This window comes from Gadus macrocephalus, chromosome 13 (assembly GCF_031168955.1).
Source record: "Gadus macrocephalus chromosome 13, ASM3116895v1".
Lineage (NCBI taxonomy): Eukaryota > Metazoa > Chordata > Actinopteri > Gadiformes > Gadidae > Gadus > Gadus macrocephalus.
In genome coordinates this window covers 8,351,178-8,370,946 of record NC_082394.1, presented here as the reverse complement: position 1 = coordinate 8,370,946, position 19,769 = coordinate 8,351,178, and the positions used below count along the sequence as shown (strand labels likewise).

Here is a 19,769-nt window from a genome sequence, read left to right as displayed (position 1 = left end):
AGAGGGATGCATCTACTAAAAACCTACCAAACATATAGTCAAAAAGATGAAGATGCATAAAACACCTCAAATTCCTCAAATAAACGATTGAGGATTGCAGGGGAGTTGCCCGAAGGCCGGCTGACCTGATGTCTGGTGAAGGTGTGGACCAGGGTGCCGTTGATGTAGTTGATGGAGATGCAGAGCGCCACCGTGATAACGTTCTTGATCACGGCTGTGCTCAGCGTGTCCCTGCCCACGGAGGTCCCGCCTGTGGTGTTCCTCTCACTCCTCAGCCTGTCCATGGGCCCCACAACACTCCAAAGCTCTGTCAGAAGAAGAGTGCTGTGGTTATTGAGGAGGTCAACATTCAATTCTGGCACACTGCCAACGTAAAAGTTATTCAATTAATACAAAAATTATATATATATATTTGAGGGCAACAAATGGCAAAGGATCATATATGTATGAAGAAGTTTGAAGCATTGTGAAATTACAGTAAATGGCGAACAACTCTATTCGCATCACCCATGTTGCAAGGACAACATTAAATTCCCTTATAAAACATAGTAAAAACAAACTGCATAAATGTACAATTCATAACAGATATGAGATCATTTTCAGTTAAACAACAAAAGCAGCAGAAGTACAAATGTAGTTGCACCTGAACATTGTAGCAGAAATAACACACACTGTTGACTGGGGGTAATGTATTTCTACATTATTGTCAATACCATGTCAAAAAAAGTGAGCCATTTAACCTTTTTCTATTGAGCAATACATTTTTCTCCCTTTCAGTCAAAATGAGTAGGCCTTGAATTAAGAAGTTACATTGTAGTAACACCATTGTATTTGATGAGATATTATACATTTTAAAAGAACGTACCATCAAACATCTCCTGGAGCTTATACTTTATGCCAGGATATCCTAAAAAAAACAAAGTAATATCAGGTTACCGGCAGTGGGGTCCTGACCCCAAGTTTGGGGAAACACTACTGTAGATCATTCAGGTTGTAGGCACACAGTCGGCCAGTAGATAAATAGACAGTAGATACATTCAATAGACAGAAAGTAGCAAAAGAGAGACATGCCGACCTGAGCCTGGGACATCGGGACCAGAATCTATCTTGTCCTGGACAATCTGGGGGCCAGCACTCAGAGAGGACTTTATGTAGGTTTGTTCAGAGAAGGGTGGCACGCACGTGTGCCATCCTTCTCTTGGGACTTGTCTCACCATACGTACAGGATAGTTTGTTTGTGTTTGGGTATGTTTGTGTGTGTGTGTGTGTGTGTGTGTGTGTGTGTGTGTGTGTGTGTGTGTGTGTGTGTGTGTGTGTGTGTGTGTGTGTGTGTGTGTGTGTGTGTGTGTGTGTGTGTGTGTGTGTGTGTGTGTGTTCGTGCGTGTATGTGCATCTGTGTGTGTGTGTGTGTGTGTGTAAATATGATTTATTGTTGGATGCTATATTATTTATTTGTGTGGGGTCATTTCATTCCTTGATGTTCAGAATGAGAAACTATGTCGAACTTATTGCTCTTACCAAATCCCCAAATAGTAATATTATCGTATTGGATTATCTATTTATTGTGAAGTTATTGTGGAGGCTCATGGCCTCAAAAAATAGTATGCTTTCTTGATAATACGAATATAACCATGTACCTTTTTCCAGTGATGCATTACAGATGGTTCATTTTTGATAAAAAATAATTGCTTGAATAACTTGAAATAATTCTTTATTTATGTCAAGTTGTGAAACTTTGAATGGTCAAAGCATTCTCGCCTCCAGCCTTTCCAATAATTCTTCAGTAAACCTCAAACAGAAACTTTTTTAAATTTTTCTAATGTTTTAACAAAGTGTGGTACCTTTCAGTACTGTGACCTTTTTCTAGAAATGACCACGTCTGCCCCAATAATTTCATCACTTTTATTTAACTGAAACAAATCAAACCACCAAAGCTCTGAAGATCTATTTAAGGGAGTGCAGAGGCTTGACCCTCTTAGTCTTGATCTTTTTAAACATCATATTTCTCTTCAAGTGCTGTCTGAAGGTCTTGTCTCGCAGGCCGTATACGATTGGACTGAGGAACCTGGGGAACATCTGAATGACGATGTAACAGACGAACAGTGCATTGGCGTAGTGTCTGGGGAACCAGAGGAACAGACTACGCTTCAGCACAGGAGCGATGTAGGTCAGCATGCAGAGCAGCAGCTGGAAGGCGTGCAGCAGGACGGTGTCCCTGGCTTTCTTGGCGTCGGCGTTAGCCCCTTTGGCCGCGACCAAGATCTTCACGTAGACATAGAACAGGATGAGCCACACCAGCACGAGGAACACAATGTTGTAGACGTGGACCTTCTCGATGAGTTTGGGGAAGATGTTATCCCGCACGCAGAACACTCGTGAGAGGAAGTACTCTAGGGGCTCGGTGGCGAGTGCGATCAGGACATCGGGGATGATGGCCGCCGAGCTCACCAACCAGATGAGGCCGATCAGGGTGTAGGTCCTCCTGATGGTGCAGAGCTGAGCATGGCGCAGTGGCAGAAACACAGCGATGAAGCACTCCGTCGCCATGCACACCAGGTTAAGGGGTGTGTTCTGGGTGGTGAGGGCGGCGAGGGTCACCAGTGAGCAGCAGATGCACGCGTTGATCGAGAAGAAGACGTAGCTGAGGACGAAGAGCAGCACGGAGACGGTCAGTTGCAGCATGTCGTTCAGCACCATGTGGATGAAGAGGATGTAGCGAGGGTTCATAGAGAAGATCTGCAACGTAACCCATAAGCTTTATTATCATCTATTCAAAGTGACTTGAACAGAATTCAGATTCCTATAATTAAAGGGATACTTCACCAATTCAGGACCGGCGTTCTATTATTATAAAATCGCTATTTTAATATAGTCTTCCCTTAGCCTAGCTTTCCTGATCTAAATTTCTCCTGAAATGACGTAAAATGACGCGTTTGACGTCATCTCAGTAAAACTTTGCTTGCCTGCTAGAAGGGCCGAGGACTACAAAACACTGCTTCCGCAAATTTGTAACCCCACCAATAAGGAATGAGGGGGGCGGGAGCTCGCGTACGAGGTCTAAACACAATGTCCGCCATGTTTCTTCACCACTTCGAGAACTAGACAGACACAAACCTCCGACCATGGCAGAAGCAAATTTCCAATGGGAAACAGCCAAAGTGGATTTTCGAAAATCTATTGACATTCAGGGCTATTTGTACGAGCCAGTATGCAGCCAGGAAGAATTGAGACAAATAGAGGAGGAGCTTGAAGTTTGTGTAATGCTGTATAAGCTACTCAAAGCCAAATTTATCTTGCTTTGCTAATGTTGTTCTCTTTCTTTCTTAGACGGTATCGGCTTCCTGTGTTGTCCAGGCCATCGGAGCTAATTACCCAGCACCAGATGGGCAGTACCGTGGCTACCAGGAGACAGTAGATGCTCAAGATGAGCTGTGACAATTTTTACTCTAGCAAACGCACCCTACACTTTTTATTTTTGTAAATAGTTCATATTTAATATGTAAATAGTTCATATTTTTTCATGAATAAAACTTCAAATTCATGTTGATTTGTTTACTAACCCAAGTGCTGTTATACTAAAGTAGACCTACTGTATAAGATAAACACTTATTTCAACTCGGGAGAAAAGGTTGAGTACAAATGCTTGATATGCTGACCTATTGTAATAAGCAAATGTTTTTATGCTGTACAAATGATGCGTTTGAAAAAATGTGTTAAAAAAATATGTTTACACAAAGTTTGCTCGCGCTACCACTTGCGCTAGTAAAATGGGTCCTTCCCCTTCTAAACAGAAACAGGCGGGCGGTGCGGCAAGCGCAATGCACTGTTGTAGTTGGAGGATTTCTTACTTTGAGCCAGAGAGACCACTTTCTGCCTTTTCTCAGGCTAGGATGAACAAATATTTTTTTTTTAGAATACATAGAATTATTTACTTCATATAACCTTTGTATCTCCACCGGTGAAGTATCCCTTTAAGTAGCAGGTAAGGTATCTTGCTCTAGGACAGTGTTCCAAAACCTTTAAACCCGGGACCCATTTTTTTTAAATTCAAAACCACCGAGACCCAATTTACAGAAGGCCTATCTGCAAATCGTGAGAATAACGAATTTGTGCATAAATTAATATTCCTGACCATTTTTACTGCCATTTCCGCATCACCTTATGTATTATATTAAACCAGCCATTTTGAAGAGACATTGCGCATTTCTAAGTAGGCATACGGAAATGCTGGAGCCTCCTTCGTGGGTAAATGGGCATACCTGAATATCCTGTAGACTACACCACTGGGGACACTAGTGTTTGGAGAAAGATGTGGACATGGCGTACCTGGTGTTTGGTGAAGGTGTGGACCAGGGTGCCGTTGATGTAGTTGATGGAGACGAAGAGTGCCACAACAATGACATTCTTAGCTGCTGCTATGTAGACTCCTTCGCGAGAACGCGATGCAGTCACCACAGTGATGTTGTTAGACGAAAGATTCATGAGGCAGCAAGGACGCCGTTCCACAAAGCTGTAGCAACAAACACATACATGTTAGAACACAGACAATCATACCTGCAGCAACACACAAACAACTAAATACGCACACCAGTACACCAGTATCACCAGAACCATATCAATATTATATTAAATTAAAACTGCTTTAATTTACACTGCCAACTGTTTAATGATTTAACTTTCTAAAAATACTGACACAGACACTGCCAACGTAAAAGTTATTAAAATATTTTCAGGCATCACATGCCAAAGGATCATATATAATGAGGAAGTTTGAAGCATTGTTTAAATGACAGTCAATGGCGAACAACTCTTTTCGCATCACCCGTATAACAAGGAGGACAGAGGCCCATGTCTTCAACACAAGAGAATACATTGATCCCCTTGTTATAACACACAAGTGTTACAACAGACCTAGAATACATGCCCCTGTATCCACACACGTCTGTTCCAAGAATACACACCTGTTAAAACATTCATTAAATTGCATTCATTAAGGCAAGGCAACTTTATTTATATAGCCCTTTTCAAAAACAAGGCAGACTGAAAGTGCTTCACATATAAACATTGTCATACAATAAAATGAAATAATAGATAAGTAAAAGAAAACATATGCAAAGAAATGGGTAAAATAGAAACTTAATTTTTTTAGTATTAAAATAGAAAATAAAGGCAAAGTTAAAAAAGCTTTTTAGAAAGTGCAATGTATTTAAGATTTAGCAGAAAGCTAAAGCAAACATTAAGCTGACGCTTTCAAGCGACTTACAATAAGTGCGTTCAACCACGAAGATACAACCCAGTAATTGCACAAATCATCGGAGTACATTCAATTCATCCCAACTGTTCTAATGTTATTTTGCTAAAGAAGATTAACTGAAACTGCCGAGACCGTACGGTACGGTGGCCAATGCCCCGGCTGGTTTTTACATCCAGGACAAGAGTGGGCGGTTCGGTAAACATAGATGTGGTGGGGGCTGCGTTATGTTAACTCTCGCCTTTAACTTTTAAAGTCTAGCCCTATCATCTACAGAATGTTACAGAATCTAATCTATCACCAGCCCATTAACTTCCCAACTCGTGGTGACTAGACTCTTGGCCGTTGATATTCCATACTATTAAGGACAGCTTTAAACTCCTCCGCTGCCTAGCCTTTAGTAATGCTTATCACACTATATTCCCCTCCAACCAAACTACAGAAAATGCCTCAATCAGGAAAAAATAATGTAGGAGCAGTTCAACGCTTCACTGAGCAGTGGCAGATATGTATGTTTATTTGACATTTCAGTAATTTAAGTTTAGAGTGTTTTTTCGGCTGATGCCATGTTTTCGATAAGGTTTGGGGTGTTGTACATAAGCTACAATGTATAATAATATCACAATAATCATGACATTTATTTTTGCAACAATCAATAAAAAGCAATGAATCATGAGTCATTATTTTAAGTTAAAATAATATGAAGGGACAATGCAATTTTGAGAAGCTCCAGTCTAAATTAAAAAAAGACAATTTCACTCTGCCCCTCACTCCTGTCTCCCTAACCCCTCCAAACCCTGCCCAGCCTCCAGGTCTGCAAGGCTCACTGAAAAACTCTGAATACAATATTTATTAGGCAATATAGCAATTATCAACAATGCCCTCATGTACTGTTAAAAACATTGAGCAGACATAAAGCTGCAATAATTAGGGCTTAATTCAATAACATAGTAAGTATAGCTGTATAGAATTAGTCCATTCCTATTTTTGGAGGGTTATTATTCTAGGAGTATTTCTGGCTTTAATTGTACAGATTAGTAGAAAAAAATGAGTGATAATGTTGGTATTTCTGATTTATATGCTCTGCACTGTGCCGGTGCTCTGCTAAAGCAGTCTGTGCACCAGTCTATACTTGTTTTATTGCCACCCCAATTTTTATTATATGCTTGACTTGGTCAATTATTCTTATTTGTATATATCCTAAAAATGTCCATTAAAAGTGCTTACCTCCTGAATTTTCTTGTGAGGTGGCTGCAGGATTATGAAGGACTAGACAAATTCAGGACTGCACAAATCCAGGAACCCTCGAGTCTAGGACCCCACAAGCTGGAGTTAGCCTGAGAGAGAATATGTTCAGACCCTGAGATGTTGCGGTCTTCAGCTACAGGTCAACCGCCCGCACTGGGATGTAATTTATATATACCAGAGAAAGCAGCACTCAGTGGCTTCAGTGAGTGAGGGAGTGAGTGAGTGTGTGTGGTAGTGCGTGTGTGCGTACGTGCAGGGATGTTTGCGTGTCTGTACATACACAAATATGACTTGATTTGTTGTTTTGTTTTCCGCATTCCCTATTACAATCCAGTCTCCCACCAAAATGTAGTATTGCTAGTTGGTCCACAGAGAACGAAGTAGTTTCACAATACCGGCTCTAAAATTGTGAGATGTCTACTTGTTTTTTGGCCAATTCTTTTCTATAGGCCTGAATCCAAAAACAAACTGACAAAATGAAAGGCTACCTTGATTCGAGTCCCTCAAAACTCAAAATATACATGAAAAATCTATGTACATACAGTATATATACATGTAGTCAATATGCAGTATGTATATATATATATATATATATATATATATATATATATATATACATATAGATATACATACATGTATATATGTGTGTATATCATTTTATTTTGTTCAGTCTAGGCCTCTATTTGAATGCATATTCTACAGGCCATCTCTTTCCTTAATGTACCCTGTTTGTTCAATTGTTAGTTGTTTGTGAATGAACACTTAAATTTCACAATGACAATGTTACAATGAATATTGCACTAAAGTACAAGTTCTAATTTTACATTCAAGTTACAATATTAATGTTTCAATGCATGTTACACTAAAGTAACAATGTTACAAATATGTTACAATTAAGTATCAATAATGAAATACATTAATGGTTGTAGTTTTTTATCTATGCTCTCAGTATTCATTTCGGTGTTGTATAAGGGTTTTGATGAGTAAAGTCACACTAGAATGTTATATAGCATTCTAGTGGCCATGCTGGGGACGGGCAGTTTTAAATGTGTTTATAACTGGGCTGGGATTGGGCTGAAAATTGCGATGACTGCACAATAAATATGTTAATTCCCTTTGCTCCTATTTTCCCCTGAAAATTAAACTTGGTTGGCTCTTATTGCAATACCAAGGATGTCACAGTGACCCAGGAAGCACAGGCAGATTTCCCGCCCAGCCCCATGTTTACAGTGTATCAAAGTATTCTGGGAAGCATCCGAAATGTCAATATAAATCTGTGTTAATAAAGCTTTGGGTTAGTTGTGTAGCAGGCTACTTCTGAGGATTCTTCTAAGGATTTCCTGAAATTAAACTTGAACTCATATTAATAAAGTGTTAGGGTTAATAAAGTGTTAATACAATTTTAATCAATCCTCTACCATTGATAATAAAATACAATTTTTTTTTAACTGACATGTTTATTGTCTAATACAGTGGTTTTCAAACTGTGGGGCGCGCCCCCCCTGGGGGGCGCCAGAGTTCTTCAGGGGGGGCGCGACGTGAGAAAAAAATAAACCCGAAGAAAAACCTGAAAGTCGATGATTCAAATCATCAATCGTACTTCAACTGTAGAAGTAACCTAACTAAATCGATTTTCAACCGTTTATCTTCGTGCAAACCATTTAACAAATCTACACACTTGTATCTTCAATAATATCTAAACAGAATTTCGATATCATTTAAAATTTCTTCAGAATCACAGTTTAAGTTTCATACCGCTTCGTTTTCAGCTGTTTTCATTGAAGACGTCAGCCCATTCGGATACACCTACTTCTAGACATCGTAACTCATTCATTTTTCGACCGTTTACCATAGTTCAAACCATTGAACAAATGGAATTTTGATAGCATTTATACTTTTTTCAGAATCACAGTTTTAGTTTCAAATCGGCATCGTTTTCAGTTGCTTATAATAATTTAGGTCACCATAGCAACGCCGGTAAACAAACCCCGCCGAATAGTCGAATCTCTGGACTGAAAAAGCAGATCTGATTCGACTCTGAAAATTCAGAGTCGGGGACCCTGAATGAATCTGTGTAAACTGGCAGTTTACACAGATTAAGATGTTCAAATGTATTTAAAAAAGGTTAAGCTAAAACATGCTTAGATAAAGTTCATAAATTGTGTTAAGAAATGTGTTTAAAAATGCACAAAGATGTTTTAATGTTTCAGAAATATGTTTCAAATGTTTAAAAAATATGATCAGAGATGTTTAAAATGTGTAAAATAATTAGGATAGCTTTCAAAACACAGGTCTTTAGAACATTTTTTTTGGGGGGGGGGGGGGGGGGGGGGGGGGGCTCAGCTGAATTTTTTTCTCTGAGGGGGGGCTCACTCTCTCACACTTTGAAAACCCCTGGTCTAATACATTACACTAAATATAAATGCTAATTTTAATACCCCACATTTGAATGAAACTCAACGGTTGCTCAGGAGAAGCTCTTCATCCGGCCGCAGGGCCGGCTCCTACCCAGGATATACTTCTTCAGGTACCTCCGGAAGGTCTTGTCTCTGAGGCCGTACAGGAGTGGGTTGACAAAACGGGGAAGAATCTGGGTCAGGACAAAAGCGGTGAATTGCACCCCAGAGAAGCTTCCAGGGAAGAGCTGCATGAAGCCCTTCAGCATCATGGGCTGAACATACACCATCATGCACAGCAGCACCTGGAAGCCATGCAGCAGGACGGTGTTGTGCGCTTTCTTGGCGTCCTTGCTGGCTGACCTTGCGGCGAACAAGATGTTAAAGTAGGTGTAGAGGAGCGTGAGCCACACGATGACTAGTAAGGTGATGTTGGTGGCGTCTCGCTTGGCCACGCTGTAGATGCTGCGGAACACTCTGTCCCGGTCGCAGAGAACGCGGGACAGGAAGAAACTCAGCGGCTCGGTGGCTAAAAGTATGAAGAGGTCGGGAAGCACCGTCAGAGCACTGGTCGCCCACATCAGGCCGATGGCCAGGTGCGCACGCCACAACGTGCACACCGTGGCATAGCGGAGCGGGAGGCAGACAGCCACGTAGCACTCCACCGCCATGGTGGCCAGGTTGAGAGGGGTGTTCTGGGTGGTGAAGACAGCAGCAATCATCAGCAAGCAGCATACTGACACGTTGATGGTGAGAAAGACATAGGTGCAGATGAAGAGGGAGATAGTGATGAAGAGTTGGATCATGTCGTTGACCACCAGGTGGATGAAGAGCACGTAGCGGGGGTTTTCTCGGAGGACCTCAGGGGAGGAAAGAAATATTAATATTAGTATCAGAACTGCAACATACGACTGTAGCGAGTAGTATGTTTTACAATCTGATCTTTAATAAAACAGATGAAAATGAAGAAAGACATTAAGAAGAGAGCAGCAGCAAAACAGGAGAAGCATTAAAGAAAAACAGCAACTATATTAAAATAAGATACAAACAGGCAAACAAAACAAATCATTTTAGATAAAATAAACAACATCAGGTGTTTATCTTGAAGTTTGGCTATCATCATCATAATATCATTTTCGACTAGACAAATCCTCTGGCCACCTCTTTTTGGTTCTTCCCGAAGGCATTCTAACGGAGTGGTTACCTCTTCTCGGTGGAAGGTATGCACCATGCTGCCGTTGAGGTAGTTTATAACGATCCCGAGGAGAACAACAGTCAGGTTCTTGATGAAGGCGTCGCGGTACCACGACTGCTGCTCCTGATAACTCCCAGAAACATTCATCTCTCCGTGCTCACGATTCAGCCTCTCCAAAACCAAGCACACAAGTAATCTGAAAATATTTGACCAACATGCTGCTCAAACCATTTGTAGCCAGCCTCACTTAGAATTCACTTTGACCAGAATCATCTAACAAATAATAAAATATAAGTAGGTTATGCATAACACCAACCGCTCATAGTGAGAACCCTCGTCTCCCATAAAACTCTTCTTCAAAACAATCCTCAGACAAAGAAGGATGAACTAGAGTTGTAAGAGAAGGCTCTGAGTAGGCTACTATGTCTTTAACCATCTATACTTACATGGTGTTGAATGTAGTCCGAAACACAGTTTAAATCACACAACATAAAAACCAAATGACAGGAACAGTTAATTATAATGAAAAGATATATACTAATTACATTAGTATAAAAAAGGTCAATGCATTTCCAAACTGAAGTTCTGATGTAGATTTAAAACAAACCAGTGCTACCAAGGCCAGGTAAGTGATTGTCGATGTCTCTGCCTAGCAAGGCGCTTTATATATAATGGGTAGGGTCAATTCATGTTCAAAATGTATGATTACGCATGCACTGTATGTCGGTTTCAAGAGTCCATTGTCCCCGATTATATCCCTAGACACCTACTTTACTATGTTTAGCGAGCGACAAAGGTGGGAGCCCACAGTATGGGTGGATTGCAACCCCCATGCCCCACAGGGAGGGGCTTTGCAAATGAGCATCCCACTATAAGCACTATGATACTTGCATTACATAGCTGTTCTCTGTTACATCACTTTAAACAGTCTATTTCTGAGATAGAAAAAAGTCTAGAGGTAAAGATCTTAAAAAAAAATCTGCCCCTAATTTCCGACCAACGTTTACTAACTATTACAAATTATTATTATTATAAGAGTTTTCGCGTGCGCATTGCGCACGCTCAACCTCTTGTAATTAACCCATAGCAATAATGTGGAAACCCGAGTCGATGGTGTAACAAATTTCTGAGCGCATAATATAAGGACATTTTGCCTATAATTTTACGACGTATAACTTTCGTTCACCACAAATGTTCTTCGCATTTTAACAGAGTGGTTACCTCTTATCGATGGAAGGCTGTGGAGGTGGGGCGGCGTCTGGCCTGCAGGGTGAGTATGGAGCACCGGGTCTGCTGGGGTGATGGGGTCTGATTGTATGGAAAGCCAAGAAGGCCACAATCCGGCCCTAGAATGGCGCGGTAAAAGTGCAAAACCGCACGGAATCCGTACGGAATCCGTACGGTTTGGCAAGAATTCCATACGGAATCCATACGGTTTCCATACGGAATCCGTACGGTTTTGAATGACTAATAGCCGCGGCTATTAGTCATTCACTCCGGCTATTAGTCATTCACTCCGGCTATTAGTCATTCACTCCGCCTATTAGTTATGCAGAACGAGCCCCTCCCTCTTCTTTGCTTGACCACTAAGTTTGAAGGCTGTCTAACCAATCAGAGCTGCAGTGCCTCGATGTTTCGCTGTAACATAAAGCTGTGTTGTCTTTACTAGTTTCACTACAATGTAATGACCACAATTAGCTAGTGGAAAATACATTTGTGTCTAGTACAGTGATATATTTGTATATGTTAGGCTATATATTGAGATGGCAGTGTGCGAAATACCCGACAATATTCGGGGATGTCCTCATCCCCAGATTGTTCTCGATATGCAGTAGCCAGCTAGGCCATAACATTACATAACATGAACATGAACTGAATAAATGCCAGGTATATAGCATATCGGAGACGGGCACACAATCAGTGCATTTGCAAATGAGAGCCTGCAGCAGTGCCGGCGCTCCCATAACGCGCACTACGCGCTGCGCGTAGGGCCTCAAGTCCTGAGGGGCCCCCCAAAAGATAAATAAATAAAATCATACTTGTACACTTCTGGTTTTAAGTTTGTATTTCTGGATAACTATTTAATCTAAACGATTTTGGACATTCCAATACTTGTGTGCAGGGCCGACGGAATATGGGGGAAAGTGAGACAGTCGTGGGGGGGCCTAGGCAGAGGGGGGGCCCATGGCAATAAAAAAATATATATATTGAATCATCCATCAGCCCACCCCCCCCGTCAACAATTGTTCGCTACCACCCCCCCCCCCCCGTCAACAATTGTTCGCTACCACCCACCCCCCCCACCCCCCCACCGTCAACAATTTAGCGCAGGGGGCTGGTAGGGGGAATTCGGGGGGAGGGGCCATAAAGGAGTTATGCTTAGGGCCCCGAAATAGCTAGCAACGGCACTGGCCTGCAGTATGACCGATCTTGTGACATGTGGTCGGAGAGAGTCGTGTGTGTGTGTGTGTGTGTGTGTGTGTGTAGAGCAAGTTGTTGAAGGAAGTTGACGTTACAATATTTCATGGATGCAAGCAAGTCAAGACAATCAATCTATATCTATAGCCTACATGACAACACACACACACGCACACACTTTAAACACTGTATTCCGTTTTAGGCCATCTCACTAAAGGTCACTTAAATGTAGCCTATTTAAGCTCACCAAGTCCAGTATTCAGAATGAAAAGCATTTATTCACAAATACGTTCTATTTTTTTGACAAGCGGAGCCGACAGTCATGTGCAAGTATGCAAATGAGCCATGTGCGCCAAACAGAAGATAGATGCAATGAACTGATTGTTGGGCATTGTTGTGGATATGTAGGCTGTTTAGTTGTGGTTGTTTGTGGTCTTAGTGAAACAGTCTTGCCTTGGAGTTGGAGAAGTTGGAGTGATTGTGTGAATGTGCGAGAGAGAGCGCACCTGCCGTGGTGATGTTGGGCTTGTAATGGGCTTATATGTGATCAATGATGTATCTGTCTGATCGTATTAGCTGTAGATGGATGGTTAAATAATGTCACAAGATCGGTCATACTGCAGGCTCTCATTTGCAAATGCACTGATTGTGTGCCCGTCTCCGATATATACCTGGCATTTATTCAGTTCATGTTCTTCTGAGTGCGCAAGAACGGTGCCAATTATTGTCGTGTTTGCATTGTAATGCACAACTTTGCCCCTCCCTGTTATAAAATAACGTGCATCGCAACAACTTTAGCCAATGCAGGCTCCTATTGCTTTACCAGTGTGTTTAAAGTGTGTGCGTGTGTGTGTGTGTGTGTGTGTGTGTGTGTGTGTGTGTGTTTTGTCATAGGCTATAGATATAGATTGATTGTCTTGGCTTGCTTGCATCCATGAAATATTGTAACGTCAAGTAGAAACACTTCCTTCAACAACTTGCTCCACACACACACACACACACACACACACACACACACACACACACACACACACACACACACACACACACACACACACACACACACACACACACACACACACACACACACACACACACGACTCTCTCCGACCACATGTCACAAGATCGGTCATACTGCAGGCTCTCATTTGCAAATGCACTGATTGTGTGCCCGTCTCCGATATGCTATATACCTGGCATTTATTCAGTTCATGTTCATGTTATGTAATATTATGGCCTAGCTGGCTACTGCATATCGAGAACAATCTGGGGATGAGGACATCCCCGAATATTGTCGGGTATTTCGCACACTGCCATCTCAATATATAGCCTAACATATACAAATATATCACTGTAGGCCTACTAGACACAAATGTATTTTCCACTAGCTAATGGTGGTCATTACATTGTAGTGAAACTAGTAAAGACAACACAGCTTTATGTTACAGCGAAACATCGAGGCACTGCAGCTCTGATTGGTTAGACAGCCTTCAAACTTAGTGGTCAAGCAAAGAAGAGGGAGGGGCTCGTTCTGCATACCTAATAGCCGGAGTGAATAACTAATAGCCGGAGTGAATGACTAATAGCCGGAGTGAATGACTAATAGCCGCGGCTATTAGTCATTCAAAACCGTACGGAAACCGTACGGATTCCGTACGGATTCCGTACGGAAATCTTGCCGAACCGTACGGATTCCGTGCGGTTTTGCACTTTTACCGCGCCATTCTAGGGCCGGATTGTGGCCTTCTTGGCTTTCCATATGATTGCGGACAGGTGTCTGCAATCTGACCCAATCAGGAAGTGTGTATTTATGTGCCAGCTTGTCTTTCAGTGAGGGGTTGAGAGAGAGAAGGAAGACGCTCGCACAACGGCCGTACACTTCCTTTGATAGTATTTGCTTTTATTGACTGTCTTTTTGTATGTACCCGACGAATGCTTTTATTTGAAACTAGTTCTGAGACGCTATTACCGTAATGGCTAGTATATACAGGTACGGCAAAAAACTGAGTCGGCTGGCTTGACCGCCGATCTTGATGAGTCGGCTGGCTTGACCGCAGTGCGAGACTGAGGGAGCGTCGTTAGACCACGAGACGGACGGAATGAACATTCAACCTTGTCCTTTTGTTCTTGTGACCATAGGCGTCGATTACGGGGGGGACATGTCCCCCCCACTAATTGAAATACGAATTTTGTCCCCATCAGTTTTAAAAATGTGCAAACCAATTGCGACTGAAAAAAATCCCCACATACTCAACCGAAATCGTAGAGTCTAAAATCATGCGATAGGCGCGCTCGAAGACATCATTTATTAGATAGGCCTACCTAATAACCGTTGGAACACACAAGACCGGAACCCATAGCAACGCCGGTAAACAAACCCCGACTCCCGAGAAGCCCAATCCCAATGAGCTCCCCGCGCTACGGCCATCCGGAGGCACACAGAGCTTTTGTATTATATATACAATTATATTATATTATATACTATTATATATAGAGCTCCGAGAGTCGCAAACGGCAACAATCACTTTCTCCTCCATGCTGCAGTACACCCCGGACTGCACTGCGCTCAGCCAATCAGCGTTTGACGGTTGAACGCTGATTGGCTGTTACGTTACACATGTCACTCAGTGGCCACGCTGTTGAACGCTGATTGGCTGTCATCACGCGAAATTCGTGTCAAAGTTTAAATTTGTCGCGCCACAAATCCTCGTGAACGCGCTCGCCTGTGCACGGCGAAAGTGTGGCGCGACAAATCAAAAAAATTCGCCCGATACGCGTCTATACGTTCACTTTGTATGGGATCTTGTCGTCCCGTTGCGTTTGGTGTGAACGCACTGGAGAAGTTTCAAGACAGACAGCCAAAATTGACATTTTTATTCAGAAAATAGCCGGTCCTTTTGCTTCCTATAAAAAGCATGTTTGTGACACTGGATATCGATATGGATACGTCATCTAGCCTGCATGTGGAGGGCCACATAAGGTAAGAAATTGGTTTACGTAAACTTTTCTGCTGGTTCTGTTTGCTCGTGAATCGTGATGACCTGGCCAAAGGTTACCCACGGTCCGAAGCGATTGTGATCTGATTCTGTTTGGTGCTCCAGTTAGTATGCATTGTATATATAGATTGCAGCTAGTAGGCCTAGCAGCTACACACGGTGCGATTGCTATGCCAATGTGGTTATCGTTGGTTTTGTCTGATTGAGATATGTGACGACTTGGAGCCCGGTAGGCCTATCCTGACATGAATATGTTCTCGCATAAGTACGATTATCCTAAACTGAAGGGGATTTTATTTGCGGACAATTTTCTTATGATGTTGTAACGAGTGAAGTCTACATTGGTCCTTCGCAAGTGTTTACTGGTGGTCAGGATTTGGCAGATGCAATTCTCCTCTGGGTGCTTGTATTTTTCTTCTTTTTTTTAATGCAGCATAACATATGCTACCAGCAGCCCTTGCTCGTCTTCAAAAGGCTGATGTTCAGTACCTCGTTTAATTTCGTACCCCCTTTACAGTCTGGCATTGTTTGTCTGGCCAACACTGTTCTTTGTCCTGTGTGTATTAGTATTAGGCCTACATATCCCGAGCCAATACCCTGGTGTTTCCAACGCCGTTTTGCAAAACAAGCCAAAACACAAACTGTGGTTTTCAACTTTTATTGTTCGAATAGGATCTAGGGCTGGCCCGAATGCCATTTTTCAGGCTTCGAATACTCGTTGGTTTTTACGAGCGAATATTCGAATACTCGTTGCAGAAAAAAACAACATTAATAATCCTTATATACTCCCTGGAACCGATTTTGACAGTATCTGCATATTTTGTTGAAGATTTAATAGCTTTTTAACGTTAATTAGTAGGCCTAAGTAGGTTGAAGTTCCTTCGTTTTCCCCCGTGAAAGCGAACAGCTGTTGCTCCGTTCCAAATCAGCTGTTCTCTGCCATCTCAGCCCTTACAGGAGCTTTTCAATTCATCCTGGAACGTGCATCTTTTCAGGGAATTTGTACAATAAATCCATAACAAATACCGAATATTGATTGTCTTATGTGTCCATATTATATCCATTATATTGACCGGGTACGGTATTCCCAAGACGCTCACGCTCTGCAGCAAGCCAGTCACAGTTGATTGGCGCGGCGCTGTACAGCGAACGTAAACAAACAACTAAGCTAAGGTTTTAAGTATTACTTTTCCTCCAGAGATCCCGCTAATGTTGTGTTATAAAGTAAAGGGAAACAAGATATCTATTCTTCCTCCACCTCTCTCGCTTCTCTGCTTGGTGTCGCTGACGCTTATAGTTTGCCTCCCTCCCTCGCTCTGGTAAAGTCACGTACGTGGAGAAAAAAAAAAAAAACGAAGCTCCGAATACTGATTTAAGCTTCAAATACTAATTTTCCGAACCAGTATTCGAATAATTTCAACACCTGACAATACACTGTACAGCATATTGTAATGCAGCGTTGAATGGATGAATAGCTTACATAAGGGTACCCAGCACTTTTCAGACCACACACAAGCTTATGGTTATTGTCCCCACCACTTCTAAAAACAAACTGACGCCCTTGCTTGTGACATTGTGTTTGTTTGCCACGAAGTGGAAATAAACAGGAGTTTGCTTGATTTCACTAAAGGACTGTGTCCTGACTCCTGTGAACCCGTTACAAAGGCATTATGCACCATGCTGGCGTGGACGTAGTTCATAAAGATCCCGAGGAGAACAACAGTCAGGTTCTTGATGAAGGCTTCGTGGTACCACGACTGCTATTCCTCATTACTCACAGTAGCATTCATCTCTCCGTGCTCAAGATTCAGCCTATCCAAAACTGAGCACACGAGTAATCTGAAAATATTGTACCATTATGCTGTGTATTTGGATAATGATTAGAAACAAACCACCATCTTTAATCTCGACCTGAAACTAACATATAAAAACACAATACAACATAACACAACATGAAACTGAACTGGACAGAAAATTATAACTCAATAAAATGACCATTTACATGTCTAAAAAAAAGGCCAACGCATTTCCAAACATAGGGTGCGATTTGTTGAGGGGATGGAAGGGATCACCCCCGCCCCCCTCTGAATTTTTTTCATTTAGGAAAATTTAATGTTTCATGTCTTTTTAGTTTGCATTAAAGATGAATGTTCAACTGGTTGAAATGTAGGCTAATAGGGCCTACCATTAATTAAAAAAAAAGTATTAGCCCTGTTGATTGCCGATTTCTTCATGATGAAAAAAAAAAGAAACACAATTTTTTTTGACAAATCGCACCCTGAACCTAAGTAAAGTGGTAGATTAAAACAAACCAGTGCTACCTAGGCCAAGCAAGTGCTTGTCCATGTCTCTGCTTAGCACGGTGTTTCATATATGATGGGCACAGTCTATGCATATTCAAATTGTGTGCTTGCTTATGTTTGAGTGTATGTTTTTAGAGTTCATTCTCTGTTTCCCCAGAACTATTAGTATAGGTGTACACCTGGTCTGCTTAAACGTATTGATTACTTGATTCCATGATTTTCATGACTACAATAGTATAATATGTAGAAATTGTAAAATGCAAAAGGATTTGTATTTGCACACGATTTGTATTTATTGAATTCAGTGCATATTTTCAGATCTGTACTCTTTTAAAGGGGACCTATTATGCTTTTTCGACTTTTATGAACTATAAACGTTGTTATAATGATTGATAGTCATGGTAAACCATACTAAAGTGTCAAATAATGACGTACATGCATTTCGACGTATTCCCTGCCGTCTGGGATGGCTGTGCAGAGCGCTAAACACTCGGGACAACGTTTGCGATTCACTTGTTCACATTTCCGGGAAATCATCTATGTAGAGGCACTCCTGCCGCGCCCCCATATACCTGGTCAAATCTGCCCGCGCGCGCTTCAAGGAAGGTAACCAATCACAACGGAGTTGAGTTGGCAGGAGGGGGGCGAGGGGGCGGAGAAGGACGAAGCGTTGACAGGGAATGCTGAAAGCGCCCAGATGAGAGGAAGTTTCCCGAAAATCTACATCATTTTTGGTGTATGGTTAAACATGACCATCAATCATTATAACAACGTTTATAGGTCATAAAAGTCGAAAAAGCATAATAGTTCCCCTTTAAGAAAGCCCTTAATTCTCTTGTGAAATGTGCACTTGGAGTTTTCTTGATGTTGTGTGCTTATCAATCGACATTTTCACCATGTGAATGAGGCTTTATGCTGTTCAGGAATGTCAATGGCCCAACGGGATAATGCTGTGTTCTGGTGATCCATAGGTTGAGAGTTTGAATCCTGATTAGAGCATTATGAACCGGACCTTCTGTCATTCCTACTCATTTAAGAAACACAACATTGAACAGCACCTGAAATTCATCAGGCAATCAACATTACGGCATTTTAGTTTCCAAGAATCTCACTGCAAGAAACAGTATGTTTCACTTCGTCGTTAACCATTTTTCCTTCATATAGATATTGCCTTGTACAGGTGATCCTTAGGTTGAGAGTTCAAATCCTGATGCTTCTGAAAGCCCAGGCACAGTATTGCATCAAGTGGAACATCTTCACATCTTTATTTTCATTACATCATCCACAGCAAATTCACTTGATGGGGGACGAGGGACTACATGACCTTTCCAGTGATCCTCAGAGTAAGACCAGGAGGTGGAACACAAGGGGCAACCTGGGTCCTCAACAAGCTTCATGATTAAAGGTCAATATGCTCCCAGGTAGCTTGCATGAGAACACAAGTGAAGCTCGTTAGAGAACGCATGTGTAGGTGTACATGTTGCAAGATAAACATGATTCTTGTAAACTCGCTCTCGCTCTCGCTCTCGCTCTCTCTCTCGCTCTCTCCCTGCTGGGAGACTGCTGTGGAGATAATTAGCTTAGTTAGTGGAGGCCTTTTGCTGTTAGCGACAGAAACATCTCCTGGGAAGATGCTCCTTACTTAGCACTTAGTATTGGTAAAAGTTTTGTGCTGGGAGTAGCACTCTGAAACAGGTATGTTTTCAATCATAGAAAGATTAAATGGAAAGAAAATTACATTTATTTCAATAAAATGCATTTTTTCAATGCATTTCGAAAATTGAATGACTGAAGTAAATAAAACCAACCAGTGCCTCCAAGCGTGGGTATAATGTCTCTCTGGTTAGCAAAGTGTTTCACTTTCATTGGCTACCTAACTGATTTCATGACAACAGGATAAAACAATTGAACATCTTTCATTCATAACGATTCAATTTGAAACCCCCAACATGGGTCTAGTGG

General features: G+C 41.8%; 2 protein-coding genes across 2 annotated transcripts; both read right to left on the bottom strand.

Annotated features, from left to right (window-relative positions):
• Positions 1–1,572: 1,572 nt before the first annotated feature.
• On the bottom strand, positions 1,573–3,125 carry LOC132471282 (odorant receptor 131-2-like). The gene has a single exon (XM_060070455.1). It carries the CDS (start codon positions 2,725–2,727, stop codon positions 1,945–1,947), a length of 783 nt encoding a protein of 260 aa, XP_059926438.1. The 5' UTR covers positions 2,728–3,125; the 3' UTR covers positions 1,573–1,944.
• Positions 3,126–8,915: 5,790 nt separating this feature from the next.
• Positions 8,916–10,918, bottom strand: LOC132471073 (odorant receptor 131-2-like). The gene is made up of 3 exons (XM_060070075.1): positions 10,537–10,918; positions 10,100–10,259; positions 8,916–9,755 (listed from the first exon to the last, which is right to left on the bottom strand). Coding segments are annotated over exons 1-3 (951 nt in total). The 5' UTR covers positions 10,539–10,918; the 3' UTR covers positions 8,916–8,966.
• Positions 10,919–19,769: the final 8,851 nt, after the last annotated feature.